At 44.8% G+C, this 19,492-nt stretch overlaps 1 protein-coding gene across 1 annotated transcript in view; it reads left to right on the top strand.

Moving 5' to 3' along the window:
• Positions 1-19,492, top strand: part of LOC147028896 (FYVE and coiled-coil domain-containing protein 1-like) — a 299,989-nt gene that overhangs the window by 55,669 nt on the left and 224,828 nt on the right. Inside the window, exons 11-12 of the mRNA XM_085879733.1 lie at positions 1,101-1,256; positions 17,310-17,459. Coding sequence (XP_085735859.1) covers positions 1,101-1,256; positions 17,310-17,459 — 306 coding nt within the window. The remainder of the gene's footprint in view (positions 1-1,100; positions 1,257-17,309; positions 17,460-19,492) is intronic.

Here is a 19,492-nt window from a genome sequence, read left to right as displayed (position 1 = left end):
GACCATGCCTTTGTGCGCCCACGAGGGGTTTAGGGAGGGCATGCGCCGGATGTGCGTCCCCCGCCCCGGATCCGCACCTGCATTGCGATATATAATTTGTGTGAATAAAGTGGTTTAATTGGTGAAATTGTGAGGAAAACAAAATGGTGATATACTGTGGTCACTGCTTAACTGACTGTATAGACTTGTACGACTTTTTTATGTCTTCGCCAAGGAAGTCGCTGGAGGCATTATGTTTTCAGGTTGTCCGTCCGTCCATGATAGGTTTTCGTTCCCGCAATAACTTAAAAATGGATGAAGGAATGCAATTCAAACTTGGTACAAGTATGTATGTTGATGCATAGATGAACTGATTAAATTATGGTGTCAAAAGGTCAAGGTCTCGTTCGGTAAAAATTCTGTTGCCGCGCTAACTTGTGAACCAGTGATGCGATTTCGATCAAACTTGGGATGAGTATACATTATGATGCAAAGATGAACTGATTAGATTTCGGCATCAAGAGGCCAAAGGTCAGAGGTCATGTCATGTAAAAATGTGATACTTGAGAACAGCTGAAGGGATTTAAATCAAACTTTGTACAAGTATGTATAATGTGGGCAGAGGCATCTCTGTCGACATCGTCATGTCGAAGAGTTCCATTCTTTTTTTTTTCATGTCCCAGGACACTACCATCTTTGTCAGCTCATTGTTCATTAGGTGGAAAAGATTACCGGAGTTTTTCTCAATTATTTATCGTGATCTGTTGCACATCAGGTTGTTCTGAGAGTTGTGCTCGTTGTGTTCCGTTGTGGAAATTGTGTGTTCCTGTCATTGCAAACAACCTACTGAGTACAAATGTTAACCTAAACCGATCATTTGACTATTCAGCAAGTCAGTGCAAGGCCTGACTTGAGAAGCTTTTCCAGTGCTTGTAAGTTTGATTGCTCTCAAATGGCCGATAACCTGAGATTTGCTGCTGTGTTGTGGGAGAATCTTTTGCTTGGCTTGCTATCGTTGTTATTCATGAGGAATATGATTGCTTAGAAACCGCACATACATGGTAAAGTAAACGTGTCTCCTCCATGTAATATTACGCTCGTTTTACTACCCTTGGGTGCAGGTTGGAAGAGGTAGAAAAAGAAGGGAAATGGCAGCGGAAGGATCTCCAAGAGCGTGCACGACAAGCAGAGAAGACTGCGGACAACCTGCACTCTGAGGTGCAGGAACTGAAAGAGACAATGGGCAGCATGTCTGACCGCTTGGTGGAGCTCTTACGGTGTGTTTTCCAATTTTCACAAATGTTTCTGATAATTTTCTGGTTTGTTTCACTCTCGGTTCAGATCTGATTACAATCGGTTACACTCTGTTCCTGTTCAAAGAGCAATGAAGGAAAAAATGAACATTTACCTGGGTAAGGGGTGGGAGGGGTGGGGTAGGTTTATGGTGGGGGGTGGGGTTCACTGTACGGTTTTTGTATGTATAATACATAGATCTCTTGCAACGCTGAAAATCTTTTTTTTTAAATAATTCCTTTATTTATTTTTTTCAAAAATAAATTACCCCAACAACCATCCCCTTGCTGCATATTTGCCTTGCATTTAACTATTGCATTATTAAAGTGCATTCGGAACTCATCATTTTGTTGTCCGATGGCATTGCTATTTTCGGGATAACAGGATGGCCAAGAGATAAGCGCACTCACCTCTAGATTGTCTAGCCTGGGTTTGAATCCCGACCCAGCTAAAACTGTCATCTGGGTGATTCATCAATGTGTGTGCCGTCTCTCGGATGGACGTTAAATGGGCGACCTGTCTGCCAGCTTTCATTGGTGGACTTTAAAATCCCATGGTGTCCTTCATGAAGAGTAGACAAGTTGTCTCTGGCACCATCACCAAATTCTAAATTCCTGCCCTAACCAGCAGAGGGTATTGCATCCAGCAGCACAGCCACTCCCTCAACCAACGATGCTACCCCGTAGCCTTGTGCTGCATACGAATGAAGAAGATTGGTTTTGTGTATTAGTCCAGTAAAATTATAAAATACCAAGAACAAATTGCTTCAGAAGATTTTTTTTGCTTTGACTGGTTCATTGGACCCCACTGAACATCATATCGAAAGTTATCTCAAAGTTACCCCCCCCCTCAGGGCCTTAATTTGCATAAATTAAAGATGGCTGCCATGTCAGATTTCAATGTACAGCAAACTTTTTTTCTGGGTGGTTTTAGGGCCCATAAATGTATTACCAACAGATAGTAATGTGATATCAATCTATCGAATAAGGCTACTTCCGTTATGATACGACGTAGTATTACGTCATGTCATGACGTAGTCCCTGATTTTACTGAAAATAGACATTTTGTACCTTGTTATTGTAATTCCCTGTAGAATTTGGTTTTGATTGCTGTTTCTTTAGCCCGAGAAGTCTCTTTGGGACCAAATACTACCTACTTACATGTAGTCCAATAAACCAGCTGCACTACTTAAACCAGAGAATAAACCAGAGTTACAAGTCCGTGTCGTCCTCAGTCACGTCAATAGCTGTGCTATTGGAAGAGTCATCACCACGACATTCACTACAGGCATTTGTACATTTCAGGCCTTGCTTTCTGCAGCTGCATCTGTTTGTGGAGCAGTCTCCTTCACACTGGCACCTTATAAACTTTAGAATATTGTGAGGGGCAGGCTGACAGTCCATTGTTTTAGGTATAAGTTTGCCCTGCAGATCCTGCCATCCCAAATCTACTGCCCTCAATGCACATTCCTCATCCTTTGACATCCAACATTTAGCTTGGTAAAAGGCTCGATATATGTGGTGCTGTCTGGCATCCAGTGAGGGTGGAAGATTTTGTATCTCTACACTGGAAGCACACCTCACTACTTTGTCCTTGAACTTCCTTATCCTCAGTGAATCCAACGACTCTGTGTTCTTGCCTCCATATAATTCTACTAGGACCTTCTCCCCCGAGGTTTTCATCTCCTCACGAGTGGAACAATCCAACACTTGCTCCAGCTGCTTTGCAAGCGAAGAGTTTGACATCGCCTTTTTGAGAGGTAGTCCCTTGCCAATCCCGTACAATCTCGAAGTTGTGTCACAACCTCCAATGGCATGGATGATGGGTAACAGGTAGCAAAGCTTTTCACCCAGAGAAGTCTGCAAAGCATTGATCTGCCACTCTCAAATTTTAGTGTTTTTATCTGGTTTCACTGCTTTGTCCGATCGAAATGTCAACTCATTCATGTCCTCTTCAGCATGGTGACAAAGTAACACCAGAAGGTCGATGTCTTCTCCGATAACATGTGTCGCACCAATTTTTGCGCACTTCACCCCAGTCAATGCAATCAAAAGATCAGCGTCACCTTTGGAGTGCAATGTTTTGATTGATACCCTGGGTTTGGAGTTTTTCAGACAGGAAACTGATGAATTTCTGCTTATTTTCGACGTTTGCCAAAAAGTGTTCCTTTTTCGACTTCAGCGCCATGCTGCCAGTGAAGAACACCTTTGGACCAACTGCACCCTTTGATCGCCTGAGATGAGTCGTATATTTTGTGTAGCTGTCCGTTTCATATCCATCGAAAACTACAAGTGGATTTGCAAACGTGTTCACATACTTGACGTACGTAGAAGCTATGGAGTCAAATGTTTCACCCCTTTTCCAGGGAAATCTCTGTAAAAGAGAACCTCCATCGAGGACATTGTACACTGGTTTGCTGTCACGCGTCTGCTGGCCATCATTTGATGAAGTGGACGGTTGCGCATCAGCCAGTTGTGGCTTGTTTGCCTGGCGGAGAAGACCGTGTTTATCAAACAATGCTGTCGGTTGCGCAGAAAGTTCATATTTCAATAGATCATCCAAGCTATAGTCACTGTTGTTAGCTAGAATTAGCAGCCTCTGAAAGAGAAGCTGAGGGTCAACTTTCAGTTTTTCACCATCCACAACCAGCTGTTTCATTCCCATTCTTTCTATTTGTTCCTTCCTTCTGAAGACAAAGTCAAATGCGTTTTGTCCAAGATAGCTTCTCCTACTTCCCTTGCTTCATGTGGGTTACACAAGGCACTTGCAGTCACCCCAGTGGCTACGCTGTGTAATCCTCCTCCTTCTGACACGAATGGGTTGTAGTCATTGAGGTACTGGAAGATCTCGTAAGTGTCTTTATGATCGCATTCCTTCCGTGCAACAAAAAGGTCCTTATGCTGATCACGAGTACTGTATGTTGCACCTGTAAGTTCCTGCATCGATTCATTGATGTCAGCACAGGCGGGCGTTGCAAGAAGCCAGCATGTCCGCTGCTTCTCTTCCATACCCCGGCCTCTTGTCAAACCCCCTGTGGTTTTGATTGTCCACATAAGAACCTGTTCGATGACTAGGTCACTAGGCAACCCAGCCCAGAAGCGGTCACTGCGCCGGATGACAAAAATACCAGAACTGAACCTGTTGTAGACATCAGGGCTTGTTTCTTTCAATTCCAGCATATCCTGAAGATGGATCTGCACTGATTTCACGTCGTGGTTGTGTCCAGATGCGGAAAGATAGGGATGCATGTCCTGGAGACACCTCAGGTACAACTGGAAGTCACCCGTTCTTTGAGATCTCAGAAACGTCTTCAGCAAATCCACCGTTCCCATGTACTGGATCCAAAGGCTTCCTGTTGGGAACTCAGACAAACATTCTTTCTCTGCTCCCATTTTCTCCTTTATCCGGTCAAACACATCCTGCTGGCAAACCACTTCGTCAGTCATCTCCTCTGCCAGGAAAGCATCACAGCATTTCAGGGCCTCCCGAAGGTCATCTGAGGTATCTGGGACGTCTTCCTCTTCTGAAAAAAACTGGTATATCATAGCATCGTGTTAAGAGGATCACATTTAAAGCAGCGTCTACCAGGAAGTGTCCTCTAACAGCCATTACATATGCCTTTCCACCTAAAGGCCCGGTCACACCTTGACGTTTTAGCCAACGTATGCCGATTTTTGAATTTTTTTTCTAAAACGCTGGCACACATTGAATACGTTATGGGTAAGTTTTGATAACATTGAGAGCATGCTGAAAAACACTGCCATACATCGTTGTACGCTGGCTTTAAACGTTGTACTTTTTGGTTGTCCTCAAATTTTTTCATGCTTGAAATTTCACGACGTATGACTCACACGTTCCGCTACGCTGGCCACAAGTTGTATGCACGGTCTGCGATCCTTGACAGACGTCAACACATGCTACTTGTAAGTTAATCATAAGTTGAGACACGCCGAGGTAATGTTTAGCGTACCTGAAACTTATTTCTAACCTATGATTAACGTGTTGTTGGCACGTTACGCGATCGTTGCCACACATCGACAGACGTTACTTTTAAGTTACTCATAGGCTGAAAGATGTCGGTATAATGGATCGTCCTTGCGTCAGCGTCCACGGCCAGGACACTTATTTGCAGCATTCTTCAAACTTTTCTTCAGCATGACGAGGATGTTCACACTTCGATGTCTAGCTTGGCTATGATTCCAATTGTCCATCGGCAGTGTCTATTTAAAATAGTCGAGTTTGAGCGTTTTAATACGTACAGAAGAAACGCCTCAAATTTCAAAACCCCAGCGTCAAAAAACAAAGGCGAGTGACAGCAATTTAAATCGTTCATTGTAAACAATGAAAATAGCTGAGTGGTACCGTTTAAAAGTCGTTGAGTGTAAAAAAAAATCCAATTGTTGAGCGCAAGCGTCTACTTTCAATAGTGGAGATGCAGCCATTTAAATCGTTGAGTGGCAGCCTATGAATAGCAAACCCCACGTCACTGGCAAAGATAAACTGCCGCACGATATGGATAAGTTAGGCTATCGTTGGGCATAGTTTGTGAACGCGGCTTCACGATAATTATTCGTTGGTATATCGTATCTCTAAGTAATCAAGGCGCTCTATGCACATTATTAGTTCATTGTGCATTTGTCCAACCCGTTATGAATAGACCTAAATCGTAAAAACAAGCTATAGCTCATTGTTGAAAAAGCCCCATAAAAAATTAGCCACAAAGAACTTCGAACAATGGTGAAAAGATGTCTCCTACCCGTGGACACGCGGACGCAAGGAGGATCCATCATAACCCACACCCTCCCACTCACACTCACCTACTACTGCCAACATGAACAAACTACTACTAATACTGATACTGATACTGATACTGATACTGTTACTGCTGACATGGACATCGACTCAAAAAGGACTCAAACACTGTTGGGTTCCCCTTTTATGAGCAGCATTTTTGTATACCAATTCCCAAAACCGCTGGGAACACGTCTTTATATGGCAGTTGTAAGTTAGAAACACGTTCATTTTTTTTTTTTTTGTCGACCGGAAGACGTCATTGGAATATGTCTACATACGTCGATGTGTGTTGGGACGACGTAAATAATTGGTTCAAAGCACGTCAAACATAAGTTAGAAATAAGTTTCGCGTAAAAAAGACAATACCGTGACGTGTTTCGACTTATGAGTAGCTTATAAGTAGCGTTTGTGGACGTGTGTAAGCGTCCACATATCGTGTGTAAAACTTATCCCCATCGCATGCGGAACGTGTGTCATACGCCGAGTACGTTGTAAAATTTTGAACATGTTTAAAATTTCTTGACGTACTCTACTTACTACGACGTATGATAGCGTACTTTAGCGTTCTACTCACGTATACCAAACTTACTCATACCGTATTTGACGTGCCCCAACGTTTTAGACACATTTTTCTTAGGTCGGCATACGCTGGCAAGATCGCCAAGGTGTGACCGCGATGTTGTCACTTCCATTTCTACTGCAGTTATGATTCGAATCGTTGTGCGTCAGCCTTTTAATAGGCTATGTCACGACATCGTCGGCGATGCGTGCAACGCGCTATGCCTAAGTTAGACTATCGTTGGGCATCGGTTGTGTAGGCCGACAACAGGTTCAGCATTCGTTGGTATAAGTTATCTATAACACAACGAAACGTTCTGTGTCCGTTACCAATGCGTTATACATAAGACCAAGTCGCTATGAATACATCCGAATCTTTAAAAAAAAACATCAAAAGTTCAACGTAAGCCAGCATTTTACATACATTTTAATACGTTGCCATCGCTGGCTAAAACATCAAGGTGTGACCGGGCCTTAACATGTGTGCCACAGCATTGCCAGCATAAACGAGCTCCAGCATTTCCTTCAGGCCCGATCCTTCCATTATGTGACCGATACTGCCAAGGTAACTCATTGCGGTGTGAAAACCCCCAAGTATCAGTATGATTGGCTTGAGAATGCTGGCTGCGTCTCCATTCAGAATGATTGTTCTAGATTTCCACCAGATAGGCTGGTCGAATGTTACCACTGGAACTGTGCCTTGGCACTTGCTTTCAGTCACAACGAAGTGGAATGTAGAATAAATGCAGGTCATATCAGTTGGGTCAAGATCCAACATAGGAAGAAAGTGAACACGAGCCTTTCCTGGATGGTCACCCTTGCGCAATCCACTCCAGCCTGGAGAACGTGGTCGAAGGGACCATGATACTTTCCACAAAGTGTCCAGTTTTCCATGCTGTTCATCGGCTATTTCAACCAGGGGCAATTTCCTGAATACCAATGGAAGGCTCTTCCCTTGAAGGTATCTATAGTGGCGAATTGCAATTTTGGTATCCTCCAGTCCACCTGCAGTTGAGAGGTGGGTTAGTCGCGGAATAGCACCTTGTCTTTTTGGCATACCAGGGGGTCATTGTCATTATGATGCCCATTGCATGGATTGTACTGCGTCCATCTAAAGTCCTCAGATTATGGTCAACATTGTCTGCTACGTACTGACCAAAGTGTCCATCTACTGGAATATCTGTGCCCTTAAAACAAGCCACACTTGATTCAAATTTCAGTACCTCTGAATAGGACACGCATAGCCCATGATTATTCAAACTATCAATTAAGAACCGCGATCCGTACTGGTGGTGCATTTGAACAGCAAGACCGAAGGGAATAGGAGCCAGAACAATCCTTGGTCTGGTCATCTGAACAATGCATTGTCCAAGGCTAGCAACTTTGAGATCCTTAGTCTTTCCTGTTAGAACACGGTCCAGAAATGTGCGCAACAAACCTGGGACATAATCCAGGTTATCTTCAAGTGAGCTTAATTTGTTACTATCGGGATAAGTCTCCTTTGAAGCTTGAATGCACTTGATTTCATTGCGAACGAGGTCTGCTGCAGCATTTACAATTTGCTGTTTTATTTGATTTTCATCTGTCGACGGGGTATCATAAAATGTCTGCAGTATTTTGGCAGCTTTTGTTCAGAATGTGGCCACATCTGGGTGCCCGTTTATATTGGTTATTACAACAGAATCACCTAAGTGCTGCTCAAGTTTCTGACGCATATATTTTGGGCTATATGCATCTGGGGTAATCTGGGACATTTTTCTCACAAGGTCTGTAACGGTAGTTTGCTCATCATCATCTTGTCTAAGGTCGTCAACCACTTTGAAGAAGGCTTCTTCCCGTGACACATCGGACCTCCGGCCTGGTTTTGATACACTGCGTTCCCTTCCATCACTGTTGGTACCGCAGAGGAATAGGTAGGTTTTTAGAGCGAAAATTAACACTGCAGACATGATGATAGAGAGCGTCCGCAGCCGGTAAGTCTATTGCATTACTTATTCTATGCCTTACATCTCCAGCCCAGCTATCATCATCACCCCGCTCATCACATGCCTGAATGATAGATTTCTGAAAGTCGTATGTTCTTACTAGAAAACAGTCTCTGTTCTTTCTTTCTGTTGTAAGAATCGTTGTACCACAAAGGAAGCAGTGGTCTTTAAATTAAAATTCTGGCATTCGAGAGCGAAGGCATATTCAGGCATATTCTCCCCTGATGCAGGCATATTATCTGCAGGCATATTCTCCCCTGATGCCTTTCTCTTAGCGGTGGCTATTTTGCATCTATCAATGTGAATCTGCCTGCATAACGTGTGAGGGTCTTGCCCTTCCTTAACTTGGAGAGAGGGAGTTCTACGGGCTTCTCTAGCTTCACTGAAAGTCCTCACAGCGCAAGCCTGTTGGATCTTGACTGTTGGCTGTCCATTCCTAAGGCTTTCACGGCAGAGGATACAGATCTCATCCGAAGCACCGCTGGCCAGCTCCTGCTGTTGGTGGTCCATCTGAAGTCAAATGTAATGTTTTAGTAACATATTGAAAGTGAAAGTGCAGAATGTATCACATCAGATGTAACAAAGAAACATAATTGTGGTGTTAACATGATGTAACAATAATTACAATTCCAGAAGTAAAACGAATTCGCAGTTATTATCTGAAAATGTACCCAACGTCATTGGACTAAGTAGTGCAGCTGGTTTATTGGACGACATGTAAGTAGGTAGTATTTGGTCGCAAAGAGTCTTCTCGGGCTAAAGAAACAGCAATCAAAACCAAATTCTACAGGGAATTACAATAACAAGGTACAAAATGTATATTTTCAGTAAAATCGGGGACGACGTCATGACATGACTTAATACTACGTCATAGTGACGTCATATCATAACGGAAGTAGCCTTATTCGATAGATTGATATTACATTCCTATCTGTTGGTTATACATTTATGGGCCCTAAAACCACCCAGAAAAAAGTTTGCTGCACATTGAATTCTGACATGGTGGCCATCTTTAATTTATGCAAATTAGGGCCCTTAGGGGGGGTAACTTTGAGATAACTTTTGATATGATGAAGAGGGGGCTATAGGGAACTATTTAAAACAAAAACCTTCTGAAGCAATTTGTTCTCGGTTCGGCCATATTCAGCACTAGCTGAAGTACCCGGTAATACCCGGGAAATTTGCCCTATTTTCCTCATGCTAGTTAGACTGAGGCATTAGTTGTATGGAGAAAATTAGGAAGGCTTCTTTTATTCCTCAGATTTATGGAAGGAAGGCTTTCCTCATTCCTCATGCTGCCGTAATCCTCAGAGAGGTCATAGTTAAAGGCGGCCTTGAGCCACTCAATGTTTCTAGCAGCAGTGGAAACTGTCCTTGATGTCCTGCCAAAACCCGGACCGAGAAAGCTGGAACGTGAGTTTTGTGCTTCTCTCGCCCGTCGGTGTGACGCTCTATTTGCAGTTAGGCGATGCTCTCTCTCTGCTGCCGACTCTGCTTGCCTGGCTCGTTTATGAGCAGATATATCAGCAGCAAGAAGTCTCGCTCTCTCTCGCTCTCTCTCTCTCGCTCTCTCTCGCTCTGCAGCTGTCTCCGCTTGCCTGGCTCTTTCATGAGCAGATCTATCAGCAGTTAGCTGTTGACGTGCACGTGCAGTTCAAGAATTCAAATAACAGGAGGAGAATGTGTATGTTTAAAAAGTCAATGAATATGAACATTTTGTATTTCAAAAAACCCTAGCGTTTTTAACCATGAATCCTTTTGTTATGATTAATACGCCGGCGCACTGTTTGAAAGGCTTTTTTTTTTATGGGAATTTTTATTTTTTAATATGTATTATTTTTTTGAAATTTTTTTTTTTCATTTTTATGGAGAGCCACTAAGCGCATCCTGGAGCTGAATGTTAGTTCTATATATGTGTAAAGTTTCATCAAGATCGGTTCACTGGTCTAGAAGCTTATTTGTTCCAAAAAAACAGACAGAAGGACTGCCATTTATGTAGTAGATAGTTTTACTGGATGAAATAGTAGGGTCATTTACAGCAATTCCGTGACCGTGGAGAGCATAGGTTTGTTTCTCAGTGGATTTGTCTTCTATGAGGGTTAAATACAATTTTTAGCCCCCATACCCCTCGCAAAAATGTGGGCTAACTCCGTGAGAGCCCCAAATCCAAGATGGCCACTGCCGGCCATGTTGGAAATTATCTTTCCAATGGTTTGGCCTACAATGCTCCACAGTATATGTATTCTGGGACTTTTTGGGTCAAGGAATTCATATTTGATGTTGGTTTGATGATTTGACCTACTTTTGACCTTCAAATCCAAGATGGCTGCTGATTTTCAGCTGGGCAATGTCAATTTTTCAATGTTGTCCTCAAGCCTTCATAATAGGCTCAAATGAAAGCTCTTTTCATGTTGAGTTGAGGTATGGACAGTAGAACTTCAGGTAAATGCACAGAGGTCATCTTGATGGTCAAAAAGGTAAACATTTGTGGTTGATGAGGAACAAACCTTTGCTCTCCATGGTCATGGAATTACTGGAGGTGGACCAATGAAATGTGTATATTCTAATACATTGGCATGCATTTGTACATCAATATCCCCCTATTTTAGGGAAGTACAATGTCTTTAACCTGAATTTACAACTTTCCAATGTAACTAATGGACCGCGTCTTCATCCGAATCTGTGGATTGTGCGGCCTCACTCCTCTCATCATTGCTAGTACTCTCACTACTATTCTCATCTGAACAGTCACAAGATATGAGCTGCTGGGGTAAAGGGGGGGGATGGTGTGGTGCACTGGTCGGCACTTCCCATTCAGAATTTCCCAGCCATGGTCAATGGGGGACGGATGCTCTAACAGGTTGTAATGGAGCTGGCAATATGTGATTTAGTTCGTCCTCTCGACATGGAGATCCAACGAGTCATCATCAGGTGGGAGGCGGATCATACTCTTCTTCTTCAGTTTGTGGCACTTAGAAGCTCTGGCCTGCCCACAGGTAACATCTGCACTCTCAGCATAAACTTTGGAGAGGACAAAAGCCTTCATATCAGCTCTGACTTCGTCCTCTAACTCCAGACTCTCACCCACTCGTCCTAGGAGCTCTCTCGCCTCAGGATCAGAGATCACCTTCTCCAACACTGGCTTTTTCCCATGCCCATAGAACCCTGATGTGTGATCACTGCCAGTGATGACATGGAGAGGTATGATGATATCTGCAACCTGTTCTGAAAGCATGGCACGGCAGTTGATTAACACATTCTTGCGTTTAATCAACAGATCACCTCGGAGTTGTTGCGAGACATAAGCCGCCTGGACATACACGTCGGTGTCCTCGCTGTCTAGTACAACTGCTCCAGTGTGGTTTCCGGTCCTCAGCTTGGCATAGGCCGAGAGCAGCATTGTATCTGCCTCTGGATGCTTGAAGACATAGTCTCCATTTGGCACACCAGTGCTCAGGTTAGTTGACATCTCACTCTCACAGTATATGATGCTACTCTGCACCTGACCAACTTGTTTTTTCAACTGTTCCTTCACAAGCTTTTGCAGTCTGACCTTGTTTCCTGAATTGACCATGAGTTTGTTGAACTCAGCGGCTCCTGGGAACATGTCTTCGGGTTTAGGGAAAACATTTGGGATGTGGAGATGTTTTGCTGCCCGTTGATCATGCTCATCATCCTTGATGCTAAAGGGAAGGTCATACTTGTCATAGATGAGGCATGCATCAGCATGGCGTGAGGGGATGATAACGCAGATCTTATCCAGGTAGTCACTCCAGCAGTACTCTGAGCCATCCCGCTTCCTAGCCTCTCGGTCCTCGGGCGTGGGGGTGGCTAGTCGCCAGATCAGCCCCATGTCCATGAGGCTGATGTGGTCCTGTGGTTTCTCAACAACTGGGTCTAGGTTGAACAGTTGTAACAACTTGCTCTTCGCTGTCTTGCGCATTGATCCATCTACATTGTAGAGTGAGAGGCACTCCTCAGTCACTCTCCCCTCAAGGGCTGACTCAAGCTGTATCATACCTGATCCCTCCACAAGTTCTACCAGGGCTGCCAGCCCTGACCTCTCCATCTGGGCCACCTTCATGGGCACACCAGATGGTGCACAGATCTGTACACTAGCAAAATTCTTCCTCTTATTCCTGTGGATGGTTGCAGTGAGAGGCTTCATCTTGGTGAACACTCGCTCTTGCAGGATTGTTAACCTCCGCCATCGAAGATGGATGGAGGTTACTGTTTTCACCCCTGTCTGTTTGTTTGTTAATTTGTGAACAGTATTACGGAAAAACTCCTGGACGGATTTCGACGAAACTTGGTCGGGCGATTAGGTATGGTCCAAGGATCATGCCATTAGATTTTGTACATGGTCCAAAGTCCAATATGGCCGCTATGGCGGCCATTTTGAAAAAATATTTGAATTTTTGTTTTTGCATTTCTACATGTTTTAAGTGATTTCCAACCAAAAGAAAAAAAATTTGTTAGAGGAAAAAAAAGAAATTTTTGCACCTTTTTTTTTTCAAAAAATTTCGATTTTATTTTCTTGGCATTTCTACATGTACGTCGATCTAGTTTAGTTTATTCAATCGTGGTTCAGTAGAGTCTGATCCGTTTTGACCTACAATGAATAGGATACCAGGTTCACTTAAGTGACCCAGCAGTATTGGCGGCGGAGGTTTTGCACTCTACCGAGTGCTCCCCCTCTAGTTTCAACCTGTGCTTGGCCATCTTGTAATGTGGTCTTGAGGTCATACACTTACTCCAGTGATGCGACCAGGCCAGACTGTAGTGACATCAGTGTAGGTGAGGAGATGTCAAAGGGCTCAGCATCAAAATCCTTCATGCATGCCTGCAGGTTGTGAACTGCCTGCTCATCCTTCTTCATCCTCGCTGGCTGACATTCAACATGTTTCCTATGGGAACGCTGGCACTTGAGGTTCCGATTCAGAGTAGCCTTCACCCTCACGACATTGTTTGCATTCCTTGTTGTTGAGAACAGTTGCTTCTCGTTCTGCAAAAGCTGAAGCCATCCTTGCTTCAGCTTCGAGTTCAGATTTATAGTCGTTTTTATCCAAAGGTCCAGTGTCTGGCAGGAGTGGGGTAGCCCTGTCATGGGCTGGGTGAAGTGATTGTTGAAGAAGGCCATTTGCTAATCTGACAGTGAAAAGAGCATCACCCAATAATCTGGCAACCACCTTCCATATTCATGGTTGTCATATGCCATCAGTCCAGGCAACATGTTGTATGTTGATGATTGGTACTCTGAGCCATTTCTTGCATGACATGCATCAATACTTTGGACAAGAGGGTCTGACATCTCGATGAATGAGACCCAGAAGTTGCCCATGTCTGTGCCAGGTTTCTCATAAACTCTGTTGATCAGCTCCTTCATGTCATCATCATCCTCAAGATGACTGTGAGCTTCCTGTAGAGCCTCCTGTGTCTCGGTGAGTGCATTGCGTAGAGTGTCAAGATTCTGCTTGATGTCCTCTGATAGTTCCTCATACTCAAGAATCTCTCTCAGTCGTTTATGGATAAGAGCCTCTCTCTAGAGAAGGATGCAGCACATACCCCTCCTGTAGTGCTTGGTCAACAGACCCTCCACTACTACACCTGCTGTAACCAGAGTGTCTGCCATGCCAGAGCCCTTGAATCTTTTATAGATAGCATAGGTGTGGGACATCTGCTGGTGGAAGGCGCCAAGAATCGGGATGATGTCCTTGAACAGTTCTTGATTCTCCATCTTGAGCTGCACGATCAACTTGTAGGTGGGCATGTTACCAACGAGAAAGGAAAATGGAATATTCTTCTTATGCATGGCCTCCACTAGTTTCACCATGATGTCATGCACCACTGACTTACTTGGAGGTTCTGGGTAAGTTGTGTGGTAGTTGGGTTTGCTCTTGCTGGGCGGTGGATGGCGGCAGAACTGGACACCACTGTATGCTGGAACCAGCTGCTTGTGAGGTGGTGGTCTTGTACAGTCATTGTCTGCTTGAGACGGTGCATGTATCACAGAGCGAGCACGCTGTGGAGCTGTGCCATTCACTGGTGGATGTACCATAGGGTGAGCTGGTGGCTCACTCTTGCTGCCAGGGGGGCAACTGTACTGCTGGACCTGCGTAAGCTCTGAAAACTTTTGTTTCAGTTGTGCAGAGATTTCCTCTTTCTTGATGAGCCTTGCAGCAGGCTCTTCCTCTGGTTTCTTTTCATAGCTCTCAGGCTGCACAAACATAACATTTGTTCGATGAGCTCCTGTTGCATTGCCTGTCATAGTATCAATCTTGAAGTCGTCGTTGTCGACGATCACATTGGCTGGCTTGCTGTCAGTGATCTCCTGTGGACAGGATGCTGATGCCTCAACATCCATCAGAGCCCAGTGGTCATAGAGGAGCAGCGTGTCTGCATAGCTGTTGCAGATACCACTCTTGTGTAATGTTTCAACCAGATCTTTACTTTTAGTCATTCCATGGACATTTATTCCCAGGTTGATAACAGTGGTTGTGCGATGTCCAGTGATCATGGAGGCCAGGCTCAGTGTGGTAGGGCTTAGTTCGGCAGTTTTTCTCTTAGGCTGTTTTAGCCAAGTTAACAGCTTCAACAGCAACTCTCACACCTCTTCGCCTACTTTGAGATGATCCATGTCAGGTGGCCATGGGACAGTAGATGTGTCTTTGATCTTCTTAGACAGCCGGGGTGCCAGGTTCTGGAGGAGCTGCTCATCACTGATGCCAAGGGATGACATAGAAGCCTCAATGTAGTCACCTCCTCCCCCAACATCATAGACCCACTCGCTCTTGTTCATCTCACCTTGCTCTTTGAATCCAATTGTCTCTTGATACTCATTAATAAGTAGGTCCTTGAGATATGATGATTTGACATTTCCCACTGCATAGCCATAGTCACCGATGATGCGTTTGTAGTCTGCAAAGAGGGACTGCAGTGAACGGATCTCATGCTCAGTGAAGAGGACAGAATCCACATGTCGAAAGTACAAACTCCTTGCCTCTGAGAGACACACATTCTGAAGATGCATTGCATCATTTGGCTTTAATTTTGTGTTATTGACATGCTTCAGCCAACAGCCATTGTGGTACATGATATCATTTGCGAAAGAATCTGACAGCGCTGATATTGATTTGACAAGCTGTGTGAGGTGATCCCTCAGCTGCATATCTTCTATGAGGACTGTGTGGCGCTTGAACGAGTGCCATGCTGAATGTGTGTTGAGTCTGAACAGCTTACCCCATGCTCTGTTTGGGTGCTTTGCATCCACACCCTTCATGTACCATACACATTTTGTTTTGTCATGGAGAGGCCCACACACAGATGAAAGCAGGCGCTTGGGTGGCAATGGTTCCTCTGTCTCATCATCACACAGAGCATTATATGCTGGCATTTCAGAAGTTGATGTTGGATTGGGACACTGAGCAATGTCGGTTTCTTTGTTTTTATGGTGTTGTTATCAAGCTTTTGATGTTATCTGTTGATGTTATCTGATGATGTTTTTTTGATGATGTTATCTGATGCTGTTATCTGATGCTTTTGATGTTATCTGATGCTGTTATCAAGCTTTTCAAACCTTGTTCCTCAGATAAGATTGATATATAACATGTCTAATGCATGAAATAATTCCTTGGCCCATCTTTCCATGAAGTTGTGATGTAAACATCACCGAATTTGTCATGTCCTGACCAGTTTTTGGCTTTTAATTGTAAACGGTCCCATTTACCTTGGCCGATAGTATCAGAAGATTTACATGGCTTGCCACATTGGAGTACACACTCATAAGGCATTTTTCTTTAGGTAACAAACAAGCACTATTATAAGTGATCTATATACCACCACCAGTCTATACTTCTACTCTACACAATCCATTTCAAATGTCTTTCATGCTGCATTCATTCAACCTTGATCTTCAATTCATGCCATCGAAGGATAGAGCAGAATACACGTAGGCCTGAAAAGATATAGACAAAATAAACTTAAAATATGTGAACATGAGTACCAGAATGAGGTTTCCAGGGCATGGATAAGTAATTACATCCCACATTACTGTGGGATGTCATTACTTATCCTTGCCCTAGCAGTTGGATCAATACAATGGAGATCAATGGTTCATTCCTCATCAACCACAAATGTTTACCTTTTTTACCATTGAGATGACCTGTGTGCATTTACTTAGAGTTATACTGTCCATACCTCAACTCAGCATGAAAAGAGCTTTCATTAGAGCCGATTATGAAGGCTCTCAGACAACTTTGAAAAATTGACCTTTCCCAGCTGACAATCTGGGAAAGTTTGACGGATTTTACAGTCAAAAGTAGGTCAAATCATCAAAACTAAATCAAATATGAATTCCTTGACCCAAAAAGTCCCAAAATCCATCTACTGTGCCGCATTGTAGGCCAAACCATTGAAAAGATAATTTCCAACATGGCCGACAGTGACCATCTTGGATTTGGGGCTCTCACGGAGTTAGCCCGCATTTTTGCGAGGGTCATGGGGGCTAAATTTTTTTATTTAACCCTCATAAAAGACAAATCCACTGAGAAACGAACCTATGCTCTCCACGGTCACGGAATTGCTGTAAATGACCCTACTAGTATGTCTGTGTCTCTCACTCATGGCCATGCTACAAATAGACAGGATTGCATCCCACCTATTATTACAATGGCTGTCTCTTCACCCCCATCCCTCATACAGAGACAAGGATGTACTTTGGCAGAAAAGTGACATGCTGGAGTTTGAGCAACGCTTGCGTGCAGAAGAGCGATTTGAACAGGGAGATTCAGCAAGCCAGTGCCTTGATTGCAGAAGCACCTTTTCTTGGATGTTGCGCCGCCACAATTGCAGGTTCGGATTTGTCAATATCCACGATAACAGATCTGCTGTGAGAATTGTGCACTATTTTCTGCCAATGTTGCTCTTGTTTCCCAGGCTCCACAGTAAAGGTGAGCCTTAACCTAAAAGTGTATTCTTTGTGTTGTGTTCACATCTCGAGAGGTGCAAGTGGTTCTTGGTTGTTTTATTTTTGTTTTTTGTTTTTTGGTCTTTTTCCTGTTCTTTTGTTTGTTGTTCACATTGTGCTGAGATGCATATTGTTACGAATCTACGCCTGCCCAGCATGCGAGTGACCGCGTTAACTAATAACGGCCGCTTGCCCACCGAACGGACAATTCAGTCGTGACTTTCTGGAACAACGCCAGAAACCAGTCACGGGTGGGTTTTCAATCCCAGCACGGCCCAGTCCGTATTCTACCCGCGTGAAATAGGGTCAATCGCCGAATATCGATATACCCAAGTACCCATGCGGGTACCCTACCGAGGGATGGTACCTCGGCGAAGGCCTGCTTGTACACGAACTGCTTAAGCGGTCCGTTCCGTTCTGGGATAACCGAGCGGGTGTTATCGCCAGACCTCGCCAGACCCCATTCTATTTATCGGTTATTTAAAAACCAACTAGTATTGCGAGAGCGAGATAGCGGTTCAATGGGGGAAAAATGACGTGACGAACGGGTAACATTCACACAAGCACATTTATTATTTCTCCACACATATACCAGAAAGCAATGAAAAACACTTATACAGTCAACAAAAGCAAAACGCGCATACACTTGTTTTATGAAGACTGCGGAACGGGGACAAAGACACGGGCAAGGCGAAGCACTACAACCATCTATGAGCAATTATATACAGTCACTTAACAGGTTTTTACTTACAAGACACGGCGCCACAACATGCATTCGAAAGCAAAACCCCAGGAAAAAAAAGACCACCCCCATAGACAGGGAGTCAGACTGGGCCCGTGGGCCTTTATAACGTGGAGTCGTGTAGACCGCAGATGCTCCGCGAGGCCGCGCAGGTTACCTTCCTCGCTGGGCAACCCACGACGCTCCTTCTCCACGGCAGCTAGCGTAACCGCGGTCCGGCTCAAGCCTGATGGTACAAGCTCGGCCGGCAACACCTGAGAGGAACCAACGGGCCTTCGCTCTTTTTGAGTTGATGCTCTCTTTAAGAGCCCGTCCGTCCCTCGCACTGCTCGGACTGTCCCGAAGCCCGATCACCTCGGACCATTCGGAGCTGGTTGGCGAGTTCTCTCTGGCTCGTACACGAGCGCGCAGGTCTGCGCGGCACAGCAGGCGGGGCTGCGCTCCCAGCTCGCGTCTCCTCCTGGTGTCCGAACCTCTCCACCGACTGAAGGCTCCAAGCGCCAGGCTCCAGACTTCCGCACAGCTCCTCGACCTCTCCAGACTCGCCTCCAGACCCGACTTGACTCCCGACTTGACTCGTTTAACTGGCGTTCTGCATGTCCTTTTATAGGGCTGGTGAGATGAGATCTGATCTCCGCCCTCTCACCTCTGACCTCTGCGCGGAAAGCGGACGTCGCGGAAATCACCGACCCTCTGGATCCGATTCTCCGAGAGCGAGCCGACGTGTTTGAAATCACCCTTCGACCACCACAGGCCCCGCCCCTTTCTCTCCTGTGATCCGTTTTCCGAGGTGAAGCTTCCACACAGAGCGGACGTGGTAGAAATCACCAGACTTGCACTCATAACGAAACCCCCCGCGTCGGTTTGCAGCGACGCTGTTCGCTGGGGACTCGCCGCGGCTGGTGCAAAGATGGCGTCGTTTCGGAGACGAAGATGAGGCGATGTTTGTGGTGTGGAGATGTTGACGGTTGCTGGCGGAGTGGTGAGGATGGCGTGGTTGTTGAGAGGCAGGTGTGGTTGTGGTTTTTGTGAAGCGGTTGATGAGAGTGATGTTGGTGGTTGGTCCAAAACAACGATAGTGAAAGAAAACGGCTATCTCAAAGATCACAGCCCTGTGACACGAATAAAACCATTAAACAACGGTGGGGAAATATAACTGAACACAGACTTATCGGC

Source organism: Eptatretus burgeri, chromosome 4 (assembly GCF_056783735.1).
Source record: "Eptatretus burgeri isolate ZD-2024b chromosome 4, Ebu_testis_v1, whole genome shotgun sequence".
Classification (NCBI taxonomy): Eukaryota; Metazoa; Chordata; class Myxini; order Myxiniformes; family Myxinidae; genus Eptatretus; species Eptatretus burgeri.
This window is presented reverse-complemented; position numbering and strand designations above follow the sequence as displayed.